This window comes from Erythranthe guttata, chromosome 13 (assembly GCF_056151865.1).
Source record: "Erythranthe guttata isolate IM_541 chromosome 13, IM_541, whole genome shotgun sequence".
In the NCBI taxonomy this organism is placed as follows: domain Eukaryota; kingdom Viridiplantae; phylum Streptophyta; class Magnoliopsida; order Lamiales; family Phrymaceae; genus Erythranthe; species Erythranthe guttata.
In genome coordinates, this window is record NC_142545.1 from 12,604,870 (window position 1) to 12,625,734 (window position 20,865).

General features: G+C 31.3%; 1 protein-coding gene and 1 long non-coding RNA gene across 2 annotated transcripts; both read right to left on the minus strand.

Moving 5' to 3' along the window:
• Positions 1-2,756: 2,756 nt before the first annotated feature.
• LOC148765944 (uncharacterized) lies at positions 2,757-4,692 on the minus strand. Its single transcript, XR_016029038.1, has 3 exons — positions 4,274-4,692; positions 3,274-3,345; positions 2,757-3,046 (listed from the first exon to the last, which is right to left on the minus strand). It is a non-coding gene; the product is annotated as an uncharacterized LOC148765944 (long non-coding RNA).
• A 1,035-nt stretch (positions 4,693-5,727) lies between these two features.
• On the minus strand, positions 5,728-7,865 carry LOC105961591 (polyphenol oxidase I, chloroplastic). The gene has a single exon (XM_088812047.1). It carries the CDS (start codon positions 7,735-7,737, stop codon positions 5,953-5,955), a length of 1,785 nt encoding a protein of 594 aa, XP_088668173.1. The 5' UTR covers positions 7,738-7,865; the 3' UTR covers positions 5,728-5,952.
• Between the last annotated feature and the right edge of the window lie 13,000 nt (positions 7,866-20,865).

Below are 20,865 nucleotides of genomic sequence, written 5' to 3' on the forward strand. Positions count from 1 at the left end.
GGGGTTATTAAATGGGCTATCAAAACCTTTAACCATAATTTTTATACTAAAAAAATAGTTAATTTAATTCCAATAGAGTTATGAAATAAGGGTTGCATTTTGATATTTCATCTTTCGGAATTTAAAAATACTTTATGCGGAATAAAATATCAAATATGAGTTATGGTTTTAACCATCTCAGTGTCCATTTAGATTATGACATGTGGCAGTTAGATACATAAATCAATTCAATTATTTTAAATTAACAACCATGGTTAGAGCATATTAAATATCACATAAATATTTGCGAAATCATTTTGATACTTTTGATTTGGAGTTGCTCTAGATATGTACTTAATTATATATATAAAACTTATAGATAAATACTTATTAGTAGAATACGGTATTTAGTATATACGATCATTCTACATTTTAAACAAAATTTCTACATTCTAGATAAATACTTATGGATTTTTCGGCCACTCCGCTTCCCCCACACCACCATTTATGACCTCTTTAACCTCTTCCTTTGTTAAGAGATAAAGCTTCAAATTCAATTTGCATGCCTCGTCCTCAAGCCCACGGACACACACAAAGGGCTGAGAAGAAGAAGAAGAAGAAGAAGAAGAAGAAGAAGAAGAAGAAGAAGAAGAAGAAGAAGAAGAAGAAGAAGGAGAAGAAGGAGAAGAAGGAGAAGAAGGAGAAGAAGGAGAAGAAGGAGAAGAAGGAGAAGAAGAAGAAGAAGAAGGAGAAGAAGAAGAAGAAGGAGAAGGAGAAGAAGAAGGAGAAGAAGAAGAAGAAGAAGAAGAAGAAGAAGAAGAAGAAGAAGGAGGAGAAGAAGAAGAAGAAGAAGGAGAAGAAGAAGGAGAAGAAGAAGGAGAAGGAGAAGAAGAAGGAGAAGAAGAAGGAGAAGAAGAAGAAGAAGAAGAAGAAGAAGAAGAAGAAGAAGAAGAAGAAGAAGAAGAAGAAGAAGAAGAAGAAGAAGAAGAAGAAGAAGAAGAAGAAGAAGAAGAAGAAGAAGAAGAAGAAGAAGAAGAAGAAGAAGAAGAAGAAGAAGAAGAAGAAGAAGAAGAAGAAGAAGAAGAAGAAGAAGAAGAAGAAGAAGAAGAAGAAGAAGAAGAAGAAGAAGAAGAAGAAGAAGAAGAAGAAGAAGAAGAAGAAGAAGAAGAAGAAGAAGAAGAAGAAGAAGAAGAAGAAGAAGAAGAAGAAGAAGAAGAAGAAGAAGAAGAAGAAGAAGAAGAAGAAGAAGAAGAAGAAGAAGAAGAAGAAGAAGAAGAAGAAGAAGAAGAAGAAGAAGAAGAAGAAGAAGAAGAAGAAGAAGAAGAAGAAGAAGAAGAAGAAGAAGAAGAAGAAGAAGAAGAAGAAGAAGAAGAAGAAGAAGAAGAAGAAGAAGAAGAAGAAGAAGAAGAAGAAGAAGAAGAAGAAGAAGAAGAAGAAGAAGAAGAAGAAGAAGAAGAAGAAGAAGAAGAAGAAGAAGAAGAAGAAGAAGAAGAAGAAGAAGAAGAAGAAGAAGAAGAAGAAGAAGAAGAAGAAGAAGAAGAAGAAGAAGAAGAAGAAGAAGAAGAAGAAGAAGAAGAAGAAGAAGAAGAAGAAGAAGAAGAAGAAGAAGAAGAAGAAGAAGAAGAAGAAGAAGAAGAAGAAGAAGAAGAAGAAGAAGAAGAAGAAGAAGAAGAAGAAGAAGAAGAAGAAGAAGAAGAAGAAGAAGAAGAAGAAGAAGAAGAAGAAGAAGAAGAAGAAGAAGAAGAAGAAGAAGAAGAAGAAGAAGAAGAAGAAGAAGAAGAAGAAGAAGAAGAAGAAGAAGAAGAAGAAGAAGAAGAAGAAGAAGAAGAAGAAGAAGAAGAAGAAGAAGAAGAAGAAGAAGAAGAAGAAGAAGAAGAAGAAGAAGAAGAAGAAGAAGAAGAAGAAGAAGAAGAAGAAGAAGAAGAAGAAGAAGAAGAAGAAGAAGAAGAAGAAGAAGAAGAAGAAGAAGAAGAAGAAGAAGAAGAAGAAGAAGAAGAAGAAGAAGAAGAAGAAGAAGAAGAAGAAGAAGAAGAAGAAGAAGAAGAAGAAGAAGAAGAAGAAGAAGAAGAAGAAGAAGAAGAAGAAGAAGAAGAAGAAGAAGAAGAAGAAGAAGAAGAAGAAGGTTTCTTCGATCCTACACCCGGTGAAAAATACCGGGTGGGTCTTCTGCTGCCACGTGTTCTTTTTTTTTATTTTTCTAAAACCCCTAAAGGTAAACCCTAGCGGGGAATCTATTATAAAATACAAAAAAAAGATACGTGGCAGCAGAAGACCCACCCGGTGTTTTTCACCGGGTGTAGGGTCGAACAAATCGAAGAAGAAGAAGAAGAAGAAGAAGAAGAAGAAGAATGGTGGTGCGCACTACACCAAAAACACTATTTACTAACAGATATATCCATTACAAATAATTGTTCTAACGGGGTAAAACCGTTAGAAATAGTGCGTGAGAAATTTAATGGTCTATATTTCCAACGGATATAAACCGTTAGAATAATTAACAAACTGTTAGAAAAATAAATATTTCTAACGATTTTGATCCGTTAGAAACATCTTTGTAACGGTTTGTGTTTTAACACTTACTTCTAAATTCCTAACGGATATGGCTGTTAGAAAAATTAAGAAAAAAAACAAAAAAAAAAGTTTAAATAATAATATATATATATATATATATATATATATATATATATATATATATATATATATATATATATATATATATATATATATATATGAATTTTGAAATAAATAGCAATTTATAACTGATAAGGTCTCTATAATTACATAAAAAAAAAAATTTGAAGTGTAAAAAGATTGATGTATACAATCCACCATTACATTTCATTATCCATAAATCAACACAGTAACCACAAGTCCTTAAGACTCATGCTAATCTATACCAAACGAGAACTTAAACACATATACATACTGACCAGCTCTCAAGAAAAATAACATATCCCTTGAACCGTGATCATAGAATTCCTAGCTGTCAAGCTGTTAATATCACCAACCCGACCTATAACCCATACCGCGGTGTTCCCCCCAGTTCCGATATTCAGAGCATTTTAACCTGAATCCATTGACAAGAGAAAGTTATGATAAAAAAAAATGCAATTATCTTATATTTCCTTATCGCGTTGAACAAAATGACATGAAATCCTGTGGATATAAATCATGAATAAAGAACAAAGAACTATAGATCTTATAACTCTTTTTGTTCATTTAGCATACCAGATGTAATACAATAAAAATTGTTAAAAATAATGAAAAATGTTAGTACAAGAATATTACACATACCTGATAAAACGCATTGTCTCCACATTATATATACAACAAAAAATGCAAGATATTACCGGTATGTCGTCCCACCTGTGGCACCAGGAAATATAAGTTAGTAAAAATCAATAGTAATAATACATGGTACTATTCAATAGTAATAATACATGATACTGCAACACTGCTAAACTTGATCAATAGATGATGGCGGTCTAAGAATTGGACATGGTGGGACATAATCAACAAGTTGTCAAGAAGATGTAGATGTAAATTAGAATTTCAATAATATGTACTTGAGATTCCTACCTTCCATATAACCAAATCAGCATAATCTTGGAAATGTAAATAAAACTTCTTCTTCAGGCATTGCATTCTTAAACAAACAAACAGATACATAACACATAAGCTGATAGGTAATGTTAGGTGAAAAAAATTGTTTTCTTGAGAATTAAAAGCATAAAATATCAAGATATTATAATAAAAATTCAATGGCTCACCATTACTATAAGTCCAGCAGATTTTAATGCAGGACATAGAAAATAAATGAGTTCAAAAATCTTTATGATTTTCATCATTACTTATACGACTCACCAATGTTGGGCCATTTTCTTCATTCCATATGAATGAGATAATGTGTTGTTTCAAACCACTCAAAAAAGAAGCTTCAGGAATATATTAGATATGATCCGAGCCATTCACTACTTTAGCAGTTCTATTTTTGCCCGAGTTGACATACACTGAAACTTAACAATAAATCTGCCCATCAAAACCAACACATATAACTAAGTTATCAACAAGAAATTTTAAAATGAAATAAAATTATAAGTTCTACTTTTGCTCGAGTTGAAATAGACTGCAATTTAACAAAAAAAAAATGCTCATCAAACTAACACAGATAACCAAGTTCTCAACAAGGAACTGTAAAATGAAATAAAAATCTAAAAAGAAATAAAAAAATAGATCATTATTCATTAAGCTCATCTCTTCCTTGTGGTGTCAATTTAAGAGCGTGTGACTATACCAGTTGCCTGATCACTGGAATCGGGGAAAAGCTCATCTTCACGGCAATATTCTCCAATCGACCGGCGTCCGCACATCAACCTGATCGCCAGAGTCGAATCTGAAGAATCTGGATTCTCTAATGATTTGGTGATTTCATCAAATCAAAAGCGAAAAAGTTTAGAACTTATCACAAAAAAAAACGATCTGAAAACGCTTCCAATTCGAAGAATATGCGAATAGAAATTAAAAATTACCATAAATCAACGAACAACTTTTGCACAAGCATCTTGCATCCAATATTTTTGTTCGCTGTCGAATTTTGAAATTGAAAAGGTGTACTGTGATTGGTGGTGCAAGAGAACCGATAACCCTAAACGTTCTCTCACCCCATCGGTTTTCTTTCCGTCACCGAAGATAGAGAATGGGTAATTGGTTTTTAATAAAGAATGAATTTTTTTTTTTTTTTTCAATGTAAATATTATATAATATATTATAGATTTAGTTCATGTATTACTAACACATACCAACCGTTAGGAATAAATTTTCAATTGTTACTAATTTAATATAAATAAATTATTATTAATAATAACGGATAAGTAAATTTTCTAACGGATATATGCCGTTAGAAATTTCTAACAGTATATATCCGTTAGAAATCACAAACTTATGCCGTTGGAAAAATCTGATTTTGGTGTAGTGGCGGGAATAATAATAATAATAATAATAATAATAATAATAATAATAATAATAATAATAATAATAATAATAATAATAATAATAATAATAATAATAATAATAATAATAATAATAATAATAATAATAATAATAATAATAATAATAATAATAATAATAATAATAATAATAATAATAATAATAATAATAATAATAATAATAATAATAATAATAATAATAATAATAATAATAACAATAATAATAACAACAATAATAATAACAACAAGAATAACAACAACAAGAATAACAACAATAACAATAACAACAATAACAATAATAACAATAACAATAATAACAATAACAACAATAACAAGAAGAATAATAATAATAATAATAATAATAATAATAATAATAATAATAATAATAATAATAATAATAATAATAATAATAATAATAATAATAATAATAATAATAATAATAATAATAATAATAATAATAATAATAATAATAATAATAATAATAATAATAATAATAATAATAATTATTATAATAATAATAATAATAATAATAATAATAATAATAATAATAATAATAATAATAATAATAATAATAATAATAATAATAATAATAATAATAATAATAATAATAATAATAATAATAATAATAATAATAATAATAATAATAATAATAATAATAATAATAATAATAATAATAATAATAATAATAATAATAATAATAATAATAATAATAATAATAATAATAATAAAATTCCACATAAATAAAAGAAATAAAAAAAATAATAAACATGGAATGCCAAACTTTATTGGAAAGGCAGAAACATCGAGTACAAGGGTGGAATTAAAATCAATGAGAAACATAGCATGATCTCATGTGTGCGCGGCGAATCTTATTGCAACAAACCGACAAAAAAAAAAAAAAAAAACACAAAAGAACCATTGAAAAAACCACGAGCGCCCGAGCCAAATCAAAGACAGATCGACAAATGCATGAATATTCTTAAGTGCTTCAAGAAGCAGGCGCCGCCGCGGCTGCAGCCGGAGCCGGAGTAGGATTCTCGATGATCTTGATGCCACCAATGGTAACTCCAGGTCCCTGGTGCCTCGGCACCAGAGTCACAAGAATGGTGTCATCGTCGGTCACATCCATATCCTCGTACACGTCGGTCAGCTTCAGCCTGATCGAAGTTGTCGCCGTCTTCTCCTTCGTCTTGTGCGGAATCTGCGCGTACGTCCCCGCGTACGACGCCTTGTCTATCTCCGCCACGTTGTCGTCCTCGTCGTTCACGAACACGTCGAACTTCAGGAACTTCGACGTGTCGACGACGATGTTCTCAATCACCAGCAGCTCGTCGGCCTTGCCCTTCTTGGTCTTGGGGAGCAGCACCCTCACTATCTTGTCCAGCACGATCGGGAACACGGTGTCGGCCACCTTCGCAGTTGTCTTGCCGGCCCTAGTCACCTTCGCAGACGCCGCCTGTGCCGGCGGCCTGTAGTCCAGCCACGGCAGATCAACCCTCTCGTACTCGAACCCCATTTTCAGATTATCAAGACAGTCCTTCACGGTGACTCTCACGAGCTGCGCGTTCTCGTCGTAGAACAAGAAAGCCGTGTTGAGGAAATCGGGATCGGTGATCTTCTTGTCGGGGATCTTGTTACTCGGGAGGAAGAACTGCCATAGAGTCCACATCCTGTCAACGTTGCTGTGGTGGCTGTAGAAGAGTGGGTCCCGCCCGGCGGAGTAGAAGTTTCCCATGTCCTCCCCGGCGGGCTGGTTCTTGTAGTCACCGACAAAGGCGTGGATAGCAGTGTGGGACCCACGCTCGGATGAGCCCGGCCCGGGGTTGACAGGTGTCCCCTCGCGGTACGCCTTTCCCATGAAATCGTAGACGTCGGAGTTACCACGGACCATCTCGGTGTACATTATTGTGAGATTGTTGGACACCACCTGGAGAGGGTCGGTGCTCCCGGTGAAACCGAGATCCACCACCGCTGGTGGCAGGTTGTCTTGGTTCCGCTTAGCGTCGTAGAGAGCTGACTTTGGGTCGACGAAGGCGGGGGGGATGGTCATGCCCTTAGGGTTGTCCCAGTTCCAGAACGGGAGTGCGAATGTGGGGTCACCGATGAGTTTGCCGAGGATTCTTTCGTAAAAGTAAAGGTACCACCTGTGGAACGGGAAGAAAAGCCACCCGTTGTGGACTTGTAGGTCGAGCGTGCCTTGCCCCGGTTGGTCGTAACCACCGTTGCAGTAAGCGCAGTGAATGTTGGCTTGCTGCATGAAGCTACGTGGATCTTCCTTCGGGAGACGCCTCATGCGGTCGACCGCGGTGTTGAACTTGAATAGGTATTCGGGCGAGAGACGGTGGGCGGACGGCCTCACTTTCGTCTTTGGGAAGTTGGGGAGCTTGTAGTCGATGATGGTGTCGCCGAACGGCGGGCAGCAGTAGATCTGCGTCGCCACTCCGGCACTAGTGTCGTAGGTGGAGTTCCCGCACTTGTCGATCTGCGGCGCCTGGATGGGGTTCGCGGATGCGGAGTCGGGAGTGGACAGGAGGTTGGCAGCGCCATACATGCCTCCCAAACCGAGGAGCATGTTCCTCCTGTCGACCTTCGACCCCTCGTTGGAGGAGGAGGAGGAGCATGAGATGAGGCGGCGGTGGTGGTTGCGCTTTGCATGGGTGAGGAAATGTGATGGCTTAGCAAAAACAACGGGGCGGGTGGCGGTGGAGGAGGAGGAGCGGAGGGAGGAGGAGGAGGGGGCGGCGGCCGGAAGGACTTGGTGGAGAGATGCCATGATGAATGGCTTTTAGTGATTGGTTGGGATATAAAACTTTGATAAAGTTATACCTTTATTTATAATGGATTGTTTGTAGTGCAAAATGTTAGTAGGTGAGGTGAGTTGGATTCTTAATAAGTTTGCATGGAGTGGACAGAACAAATTGTACCTCTTACTGTTTTATAATTACCCTATGGTCAATTCGAATTAAATGTAACATTATGGGGGGTTGGATGGATAATATATATTCCTTTATAATTTCAATTTATTCATTTTAATATATATATATATATACACACACGATATTTTCTTTCAACTTATATACACTAGCATTTTCCCTTGTGCATGGCACGGATAGCCTTTCAAATAATGAAAATGATGATTAGTTTAATACATGATAATTACAATTATAGTAAAATTTATTAGCGATAACAACATCAACATTTATACAAATTTAATGATACAAACTTATTTAAAAAACAAACAATAAAATTTAATTGTCATAATATGAAATTGATTGTTAAATAAATGAAGCAAATTTTCTTTATAGAAAAAATAGGTTGGAAAATAGGAGATAAAATAATAATAATTATTAAAAAATATAGATGTAGCGGGTTATGATTGTGCTAGCCGAGATTTTGTGTTAAAGTAATTAGAAAAAAATGACTGCAAAGTAGGATAAAAATAATTATATATACACATAAATTAATTTATTTTAGAAAATATGCTATTAAAGTTTTTTAGGTTACCCTAGCGTTAATTTCTTTTATATACAAGATGTATGGATTTACTAATTAAATTTTATCATATGATAAATTTGTAATAATTGTTATCTTAATGAAAAGTATCTATACAAATATTATACAACCTAAATATAAAAATGCACGTGGAATAAATTAAAAGATTTGTAACACAAAAGAAATTAGCCTTGAGAACTGGTCAACAGTACTTAAGTAATACCAATAGATAAAACTGAATAGGTTTCTGTATATGCCACCAATATCCACCTCACTCATAACTAATTACACAACATTATAATGTAATAATAAATCTTTTAGTGTTATAGACTATAGGGAAGTGTAGCAAGTGTTTGATCTTACACGATAACGCAGGCATTTATTTTGGTAGGGCCCACTACACACATTTTTGATAATTAATTACAAAACATTATAATGTAATAGTTAATCTTTTAATTAGTGTTAATAGACTATACACGATAACGCAGGCATTTATTTTGGTAGGGCCCCCACTACACATTTTTGTTAGATTACATTGGTTAATAAATAAGTGTCGATTTTCACCTTGTCTTAAAAATCTGAATAAATGTGTCTTGATTTCAGAAAAATAAATGTTGATAGACCAAAATATCGACTGTTGGAAAAATAATAAGAGTATAACTGAAAAATATATAATTTATGCAGTATTTGAAATTGTAAAGTGACAGATAACATTGAACAAATGAAATTTTTTAAAAGACTGATATTTTGAAAACATAGTAAGTAATCACAAAAGATCTCACAAATCCAGGGTAAGATAAATTGTATTAAAGAAAACATAAAAAATCTGCAATAGCTAATGTCCTGGAGTTAGTTGAAAGACCACTTTTTCCTTTCAAATAATTAGAACAACTGAAATATGTCTCTACAGTATTGTATGTGTGTACACATAAAATATTAATAATAAATATATTAGTTAAATTATGTATAGAATTAGTTATTTAACTAAGCTTAGTTTAAACAGTTGATTAGGTCTTAAATTTGATAAGTTGGTTATAAATTGTTATGTCTTACTTTTTAGAATTAATTTTTAAAGTATTTAGATAACGAGCTTATAAGTTGTTTTTACTGATAATAAGATCTTAAATAAAGATGTAAGGTAGATGTACGGTGTACCTTTTAAAAAAAATCTTATTTGTTCTTCAACAACTTATTTTTTGAATTTTTAAGATTTTATAAAAGAATTACCAAATAATTTGAAAGAGATTAACAACTTTTAAACATCTTATGAGCTATTTTTAACATCCGATAAGGTTAGCCAAACACCTTTCGATGAAATTAATATTCAACTTAAAAGACTAGTGACTAAATTTATATCTAATAAAATATTAAAAGTAAGGGATTTTTATTGAAGAAAAAATAAAATCTTAAAAAGGGATTAGTTCCATTCGGCCAAAATATTTGCCGTCGAGAAATATATGGCTTATGAGATCCTATACCTGATGAAATACACTATGTGGTTTTAAACCGTAGATCTCCACAAATCACTACCTACTAAGTATGTAGACATATAAACGTGTGTATTATTATGTGTGGATAACGTAAAACTACATGGTTTGTTTCACCAAATGTAAGTTCTACAAAACCAAGATTTACTAATACTTCATACCAATGTTGTTAGAACCGGACCGAACCGGCCGGTGGGACCGGTTCGACCATGACCCAGCAATAAAGTGTCCGGTCTGACATCTAAAACCGCAAAAATAAAAAACCGGGGCTAAATGACCAAAATCCGGTTTGACCGGGTAAAACCCGAGAACTAACGAGTCAGTCAAAAAAACCCGGTTTCCGGCCAAAATGTCTCGAATCACCGTTGAATTGGTTATTTGTGGCCAAATTTGAGTGAACCTTCACAAACTTAGTAGTGGGTGGCCGGATCTAGTCATGAGTGGTCGAAGGATTGTCGGATATAATCACGGGTGATCGAATAGGGGTGGCCGATTGCCGGATTTGAAGAATCAAAAATGGAAAAATATAGAGTAAAGCAATAAAATATAGTAAAAAGTGAGGTGAAACAGATAAAAGTGAAAATAATAAGTGGGAGATTAAAAATATAAAGAAAATAATATTTTTAAAACATTAAAATTAATAAAATAATGGCATATTAAAAAAGATCAAAAACTCGGTTGAACCGATTCGATCATATAAACCCATGACCCAAATGGCCGTCCGATTCTATAGCCGGTCCGGTTCTGAAAACATTGCTTCATACGATATTAAGATGAATGATTTCCTGAAAAAAAAAAAGAATTAAAACAAAAAATCAGAAAATAACAAGCAGCCTTGATTTAATTAATGGAGCCACTATATGCCATATGATTAACATATTTAATTGTCAGCGCTTCAAAAGCTGGCCTTAACTGTTATCAATCTATATTTTGAAAAGGGAAAACAATATTAAAAGATTAAAATAGATCATGATCAATATTTAATTTAATTTATACTAAGCCATATGTTTGAAGACTTTTTGTAATTAATGCTTTATTTTATTAACTAGTAATTAGTTTTATTAATTAATTCATTTATAATAGTGTTGCATTATGTGTAATGGCTTTAAAGACTAAGCAAGTGGGAAGCACAGTGGTCCTAAATATTAGTATTTGAATTATTACACTTGTGCAAAATGGCACATGTTAATTCGTTGGGCGTTGAGTATTTACTATGATACTATCCACTCGCCTTTAATTTTGGGTCATCGATCGATACAATACATTCAATTATTACACACGTGGATTTTTCAATTAATAAATAAATAAATAATAGAAGAATATTAAACACATGGCTTGTAATTTGTAAAATGTTGTATAGTTCGGTAAATAAATAGAGTGTGATATCTAACGATTTGAGTTCGATTTTTCTTCTGAGTACTTTAAAGCTCTGCTCGTTGCGCATATATTGCCCGGTATTGTAGTTTACACCTATAGTAAATATATATATTCACGGGCTATTGCACGAGAGATGATACACAATGCATACATGGATCCTTTACGTTCACACACACAAAAAAAAAAAACAAAAAAAAAAACAAAAACTAGATAATTAAATAAGGCCTCGTTTTCTTATTTACATTAAATTAGATTAGATTAAATTCATAATTATTAAATAAATATTTATTTAATAACATGTTTGGTTCCTTAGATTGCATGTTGTATTAAATTTGTTAGACTATGTGAATTGTCTGTAAGTTACTCCCTATGTCCCTTATTATATGTTTTTTTGAGATGTTTTTTTTTTGTCCCAAATTATTTGTTATTTTAGAGTTCTAATAAGATATTTATTGCATTTTCTAAATCAATTTTGCCCCTTATCAGTCACAATCAGTTAATTAAAAAATAATTATTGACATGGGTATTTTAGTATTTATTATGATATTTTTGAATCTATGTATATTTATTTACTATCTTAATCTACACGTAACCACCCAAAACAACATATAATAAGGAACGAAAGAAGGGTTGTTTTAAGGAAAACTGTAATTTCCCCTTTTTAATCACTCCCTAAAAAATAATTGCAGGGAAGAGGGATGTTACGAATTTTATGTAGTAACATTTAATTGTTGGCTTATACTTTAGTAACAGTCTTGAACATTATTGAATCTACCAATGAAACGTCTTGCTAACTCATGCTATTAAAAAAAATCATGCTAAGCTTATAAGATATTAAAATGAGCTTATAAGATATTTTAAAACTTATCAGCTCTTCCAAAGTGTTTGGTAAATTTAAAAAAAAAAATCTTAAGTTTTTTTTAAATAAGTTATTGGAGAGCAAAATAAAATATTTTAAAAAAAATATCTTTACCCCACAGTTTTATTTAAGATCTTATAATGAGTACAAATAGGAAATAAACTCATTATCCAAACACTCTAAAAATTAGTTTTAAAAATAAGATGTTATCAGCTCTTAAAATATCTAATCAGACGTAAGAGTACGTTTATCAGCTGTTTAAAATGAATTTAGCCAACCACCCTTTTAGTCAATCTGGATTCTAGCCTAATAATAGCAAGTAAACGAGGCCTAAGCCAATAGTGGAGTAATATATTTTATGGGAAAAAGGCAAATATAAAATTTAGAAAAAGTAGAAATCATATCTTCTTGTGATTATAACATAAGATTTTCTATACATAATAAATGCTAATAAATTAAATGAAAGGTCCTGCGTCGAATATAAATTGTCGACAGGCTCGTCTGACTTATTAATATATAATTGCATATCAAAATTCAATGCATGGGACTCGAGAAAAATGATCCATAACCACTTTAAAAGAAAAATACACTAATAGTCTTGAGGTTAGTTGTGATTACGAACAGATTATTATTAAAAAAAAATAAACCTTTCGTAACGGCTACTTTAACCGTTGAAATAGTCACATAAAAAATAAATCCTTCTAGTCTTTGTAATTTTGCCCAACTTCAAGGGTCTCAATGTAATTAAGCGTATATTTCATCTTCCACTGGTGTTTAAATCATGTTGTCATCATGTTCTCTGTATTGAACCCTTCTAACTAATTCCATAGTTTAATTTATGGAGGGTCTATTCTATGTCACACCGGGTGATTTTGTCCGTGGGGCTTGCCTCCTACTTCCTCGTCCAGAAGGGTCTTCCGGTGAAAGTACCTGCAACGCCGGGAGGTGATCTCAGCGGGAAAGTTCCGACGATCAAGTCAGTTTAAAGTTATAAGGTGTTATGATTGATTATTATGTAAAAAAGCCTTGTGTGAAGAAGAGAAAAAGATCCTCTATTTATAGATGCTTTCTTTGTTGACCTCCAAGATTTCCCTTTTTAGGGTTTCTTCTTTTTCAAGTTATGTTTTATTGGGCCTTTATAAATTGGGCTCGCTTGGGATTTGTGTGATTTTCCTCTCCCCGATGCCATATTTCGGTTCCTCTCGACACCCGCTGCGAGTAACGGTACTCCGAAGTCTTAGGACGAGTTTGTTTTTCCGGGTCATAAACCGGTATTTCTTTCCTCAGTTTGAACTTGCTTACTTCGGTCAGAAGGGCCCGTATCACCGGGTAAAATACATTGGACAGAATAAATCTTTATCATTGATATACACAAAAACGCACACATACCCACATTGATGTGTGTAGAACTATAAAATAATTATCCAGTGTAGTCTTTACCGAATATAGCATAGAGATAACCCTAATGGAGTACTCAATAACTATGATTCCCGAATAAGGTTTCCTTAAATACTTAAAATCGTTGGGGAATGTACGTAGTAATAACATAAATGCGTTCCATCAAGAAAAAACAAATTTAAAAACTTGTTTTAAATAAACACTAAGAATATAATTATTCACGCTTCAAACGCCTCATTTTCGAATTCTCTTGTCAATGTATTTTAGGTTGAACGTGTCAAACACGGTTCAAACCTGATGTAGTGGGTGGTTTACAAAATTATGAATAAGAGATGATGGGGTCAGTTTGACAAACTTGGGTCGAACCCCTCATATTGAGCTTATTAAATAGTATAAGAGCATCTCCCACCGATTTATCATTTTTTTTGTGGTGAACAAAACGGGTTGATCTCCATAGCATACTATTTCACCATATAAAATTAAATAAAAAAAATTAAAAAAAAATGTAATTATTTGACAAAATATTAAAAATAATATATATTGAATAAATATGAATGAGAAGACATTTTCAGAAATCAAAGAATTGAAAGTATATTTAAATAACTTAAAATTACAACTAATAATTGATTATCGACTTCTAATTCAATAATTTCTTAAAATGTTTTAGAAATATGGGGTAATACGCAAGAACCCCTGGAACATTCACAATTATGTGTTGGTGGCAATTACCATTTTACCCTTCTTAAAATCCCACATTTATTTTTTATTACCTCTTCGAAAATTTGTCGATAACCTCATTATACCGTCAATCTATGTTTTGCGATATTCTTACTATCTTCTCTATCGATATTTCACCCTCTCTTCTCAATCCATTTTTACTTAGTAATGTTAATATTTAATAAACAAACTATTAATATTAAATTAAGTACATTATTTAAAAAAGAAATTAACCGACCCATATTTCCAAGTTCCAATTGATAAAGTTGATTGCCACAATCCACGGAAGTGGGTTCTGCAATGGTTTTAAATATTGGTAAAAGTTGATTTGTTATCAACAATCCTAATAATAAACTTATTTTAAAATTTAAGATGAAAATTAGATAGTGTTATCTGTTGAAGAGCAAGCCCACAAATTATATTTAAAAACTAATTAAATAGTATAAAGGGCAACTATTATATATGTTCTACTATAGTAATTTAGAGTGTATTATTTACTTGAACTATCAATTCTTGTTAGAAGAGTCGGTACACAGCCTCAATAATAGAGTCAAAGTCAACAGTTCGAGTCTCCTCCGCTACTTTCTCTTGTAAATGAAATTTGGTAAAACAAGAAAATGTAATTAATTTTTATTTGAATCCTATCCTCTTTGGAAGACTTATTTTCACAACGTGTTATTTTGTCACAAGGGTAGGTAGCTATCACCATATATCATTTATTAACAAATAAATTATAGCCAAAGGGGTGGGCCTATATGATGGGGCAAATCCTAATCCATTTGGCAACAACAATTTGTAGATAATTATCGTTTTCACATATATTTAACAAAAAAATCAATAAATGTTTTGATTTTTTCATTTAATTCAATTTACGAGTGAGAGTTAATATTTATAGTTGAATTAATAAGATTAATATAAGAAATATACATTAATAATGCAGTATTAAAAATATAAAGTGACAAATATAGAAATCTGAAAATCCAAAAATCGAAACCGAAACCGACACTAAAATATGGAACAAAAATATTGTTTAAAAGTGACGGTTTTTATGGAACAAATTAAGTTTTACAAATATATTAATCCAACTTATTTAACGTCCAAGGGCTTCCAAAAATGGAACGCAATCAATATGGTGGGGAGGGGTGGTGGGGGACGATGTTGTATATATAGCTAAAATCACGTTAAAAATAAAAATATGTACACATTTAAATTGGTTGATACTAACTGTTGGATTATGACATAAATATGTTTTTCAAAGCTTCAAAACAATTGTGTTTTAGAACTTTTGAATCGTATCACATTTCTAAATTTCGGATATGTTTGCATAATTGTTCCAAAATTTTAAAAAATAGTTAGATTTCTTTTCATTTAATAAATTTTATTTAATATGATTTATATACTATTAATTTACAAAATTTAGTAAAATGTATCCACAGTGATAACATTAAAAAATAAAAATATAATATATAATCTACCAAGTTAATTAAATGTAAGGTGTGGGGCGACTTTCAAATTAACGTCTGCAAGTGGGAAATGATAAATTAGATTTGAAATAATAATAATAATAATAATAATAATAATAATAATAATAATAATAATAATAATAATAATAATAATAATAATAATAATAATAATAATAATAATAATAATAATAATAATAATAATAATAATAATAATAATAATAATAATAATAGTAATAATAATAATAATAATAATAATAATAATAATAATAATAATAATAATAATAATAATAATAATAATAATAATAATAATAATAATAATAATAATAATAATAATAATAATAATAATAATAATAATAATAATAATAATAATAATAATAATAATAATAATAATAATAATAATAATAATAATAATAATAATAATAATAATAATAATAATAATAATAATAATAATAATAATAATAATAATATAATAATAATAATAATTTTCATTATGATTTTCACCCCTTATAATAATCAAGATGAGCTCAGTTTTTTAACAATTCTGATTTATAAATTTATCAATTTAAATTGGGTATTAATGTTGCTCCGGAGTCAGATATTTCATAGCAGATTTGTTGGGATATTGTGACTTTGATATGATATATTACATTACACCAACCGGCTGCCCAAGAATAAAGATCAAACACATGCAAGTTTATTATTTTTTTATTGTTTTTTATTTTCTTTTATTTTTTATTCGTTTTTAATTTTTTTCTGATATCAACACATGCAAGTTGCAGCGTCATAAATGGGTGAATAAGTAAATCACTATTCTATTATCTGGTTGGTGGAAATTTAATTAATTTCAGCCTACCTCTCCATATCTTATTTAATGCAATAATGCAATTTCGAAAATCGCATTAAAAACTAAATAATGTTGTAAATAAATCAAGCTCGTATCTCTTACCTGGCATAGATTAATAACTTATTGGGGGCACTGTGCTAAATTCCATTTTTGGGTTTTGTTACCCAAAAAGTCTATTAGTTGATAAACATGTTGTAGTAAATATTTCAGCATGATGTTGTTGACCGAATTACTTTTTATGAGGTGTTGCAACAATCAAGAAGTAGTTCATACTTTATAACTATAAAATCAAATATTTTTTGACTCAATTTCAAAAAAAAGAAAATAATAAATAAAAAAGAGGGGCAAAGTGATGGAAAAAGATCTCTGGTCGATTTTTTAGTCTATCTATAAGAGGATATTCTATAAAAAAAATGTAATCGATTCTTTACTTTCTTTGGACCACTGGCCACCTACCGAGAGTTTCGGATTTAATACCGATATTTTAGCAACAAATCCAATAAATCTAAGTGTAGTAATTGGTGTATTGATCTTTTTTTGGAAAGGGAGTGTGTGTGAGTTTTACACCTAATCATTTCAGCACGTTCAATTAAAAAAACTGAAACCCTAATTTAAACTCATAATTATTAATTGACCTTTTGTTTTGACCATCAATATTACTTTGTTGACCGATAAACACAATATTATTTTAAAAAATAATTAATTTGTTTCGCAATGTTGTTGTTTGACCAAGAATGTTACCGTATTTACTGCTTAACACAACAATATTAAAAAAAAAAAAAAAAACTTTTTTTCTTTTCCCTACTAACATTTCTCAAGAACGAAATGAAGTCGTGTGTGACAACTATATAAATTTGCAAGTAACTTCGACACCAGTGTTCCTGAAGAACGGCATGAAGTCGTGTGGGATAACTCTTAAATCCGCAAAGAACATGCATACTAATGTTCATGCAGAACGGCGTGAAGTTGTGTGTGACGAATAATGTCAGACTCATTCTCTTATTTAAAAAAACTGATGATATCTTAACTTGTCTGGAAGGATAAATATTCTCGAAGGACAAAATATGGGTAGACCATGAATCCATGCTAACAAGTCTTGTCTCCCTGCTCAGAAGAGGGGGAGAACAATTGGACAAAATGATTATCATCACTGGAAGCGGATTAATGTCCAACAATCGAATCCGGCTAATACTAGTACCAATATGATCTCTCCTGATCAAGCTCATAAAATAATTCTGAAATATGGATTTGTCCTAAAGTTGAAGTCGGGAAACGCCTCGATATCAATTTTCATTCGCGAGAATAGAAAAACCTCAGTTAATTATTCATGCATGAATGAAATGTGGTATATGGCTAAAATAATCTTCAATGACATATTTACTTATGCAGTAGCAATTGAACTTTTAGTGAGTGATAAGATAAAACTTCGGTCAGTTTATAAGTGTAATCAAAAGGATGATGAAACAAAATAAGGAAAAAAAAAAACAATCCATGTTGAGTTTGATTCCTTGATGAAATGAACAATTTTACGCATGGGATATAAGTGATTATTCACAATGAACGAAATGAGATTGAAAGTTAGAAAACTCATCTCATAACACAAGAATATAAATGAGATTAGGAGCTAGAAGGCTCTCATAGCATAAGAAAATAAATGAGATTGAGAGTTAGAAGACTCATCTAATAGCACAAGAAAAGAAATGAGATTAGGAATTAAAACACTCATCTCATAGCACAATGATTTTCTCAGTGATCATAATTGACTTTAAAGAGAGATAGTCTCATGTGATGAATGTTATGTTACATTAACAAATTTAGTTAGTCCATTTATATCTAAAAAAATGACTATGTAGGTTATGGATGTGGTCACAATGTATCTTTTTGAAGATTCAGATACAAGTATTTATATAAAAGTCCCGAAATAACTTCGATTTTCTAAGGCAGTTAGTTCCAGACCACGAAAAATGATCTCGGTTAGAGTGTGACTATCGCTTTATGGCTTGAAATATTTCGGAAAAATTTAGGATAATTCCGTAAGTGAACATTTGCTCAGAGAGATTATGTGAACAATAATTGATTTTAATTGTTCCTATTACACGAACTCGATTGTGACTCGTCAAAAAGTCTAGCAAAAAACTCAATTCTTGAAATTTGAGTTCAAGATCAAAGATCTGTAGGAGATTACTTTGTTGTCTCTACCGACTTGAGATTCATCATTTCAATTAGATTGGTCCATTAATCGAATTACATCCAAAATATGTTAGGCCGCTTTAATACAAATAAAGCAAAACTATTGAGTAACACATATGAAAGTTCGACTATTACATAAGTGTCATGATTCATCTCGTCTTGTAGAGGAGGACGAAGAAGCGTTGCCACCTGAAGTGACATATCTAAGTTCTATATGTACATTATTTACATATTTGTAAGTTGGACCAAAAATATATAGGGAGTATTTGGCACGTTTCGTAATTGAGGGGTGTGTTATAATTCAGAGGTGCAAAGTGAACTTCGTCCTATAATTTATGTGAATAGATACAAGTCCAAATCTTTATGTTTTAATAAAGTAATTATATTTTATTCTAGCAAAAATACCCTTAATTAAATCAAATCCCAAAAATCTCTCTACCAAATCCAATTTCTCTAAACCACCGCCGCAGCCGCCCCGCCACCTCCTATGGCTCCTAAAAACGCAAATAGCAAACTAAAAAAATTAGAATTTACATTATTGAATTGCAAACATCAAACTACCTATGACTTCTCTAAATGCAAACAACAAATTGAAGAAAAAAAATCAGCATCATCTAATTACAAACAACACACATAAAAATTTGATATGCATCATCTAAACGAAAATAATAACCAACAAAAATGAAAAATAAAAAATTAATAAATTTTGTAACATGAACAAACTTATAGCATCAACAAACTCAAATTTATAACTAATTTTGATGATTCAAAACTATCAGGAAGATAAATTGGTTTTATGAGAATTAAAAAAAATCAAAAAATCACATGTAGTCCATGGTGAAAAAAAAATTATAGGAATATTGCTTACCGAGACTCAAGCGTATTTGGACCATTGGGAGAAGTGGAAATTGTAGGCTGAAGAAGTTGAAATCGCAAACTCAAACAACAAACAAGGTATCCAAATATCGAACGAAGAACAAGCAAATAGGTCCCACAACCAAACATTAAATGGAAATATTTGGGTAGGATTTGTTGAAGTTCCTATCTATGGCATGATTCCAAAGGAAAGAAAAGAAAATTGGAAAGATATTGATCGGAAAGAAAACAAATATCGAAAAGAAAGAGAGAGACACGAGAGAGGGAGAGACACGAGATAGAGAGGGAAAGAGATATGATAGATTAAATATATGGAGACAGAGACGTGAGATTAGTGAAAGAGGGGAAGTGATATATGAAATTTGTTTTCTTATTAATTGAAAGTATTTAAGTATCTGCACAAATTATTTAATTTTATTTATATTATATTTTTTTGGTAAAAAGGCATATGCCTAGATTCATCTAACTATGATCTCCACCTATATAAGTATAGAATAAGGGGTGTCTAGCCAATTTCCTCCAAGATTTTTTTTCACATATATGTTAGGTTTTCATGTGTGCTGATGATATGAGTCACTGCCTCACTGGTGAACACATTCCAGAAGAGAAAAAAAAAAAAAAAAGAGTTGTTCTTTAAAGTTAATATTTATGATCTACCCAAGGAATTTATCCTTCGCTCTAATCGCAATATGCAAATCTCGGTGATGTTGAAGCTTTATTAACTTAATTATTATCCATTAACCGATTCATTGATATAAGTCGACTCGTTTACAACCGAACAATTTGTACATTTGGTTAGAATGGTCAACATCGACCAAAAAACGTCAAACGAGAAGTTTATTTAGCTTTATAACGGCATCAAGTTCCATTCAAAATCCGACCGAAGATGTAATAGTTTAAACGAAACCATGTAAGAGGGATGGTCCGAGTAATCTTTCATCTAGGAGAGGAGGTCAGTAGCCATTATAATTTCACTATCTATAGGGGTCCAACTGAAATTAATCCTCCAGATAAATTTCTTTTACCAAATGACTTTTTTCCAAAACTCTATTTTCAATTAGTGTGATTTAAGTAATGCCATTTTTAGCACAATAAATTCATAATATAAATAAATGTTGGCAATATCGAGAAAGAAATCCGCTTATAACTGGGAATGGATATATAGCCCACAATTAGGAGATTGGGCCTTTGCCTACTC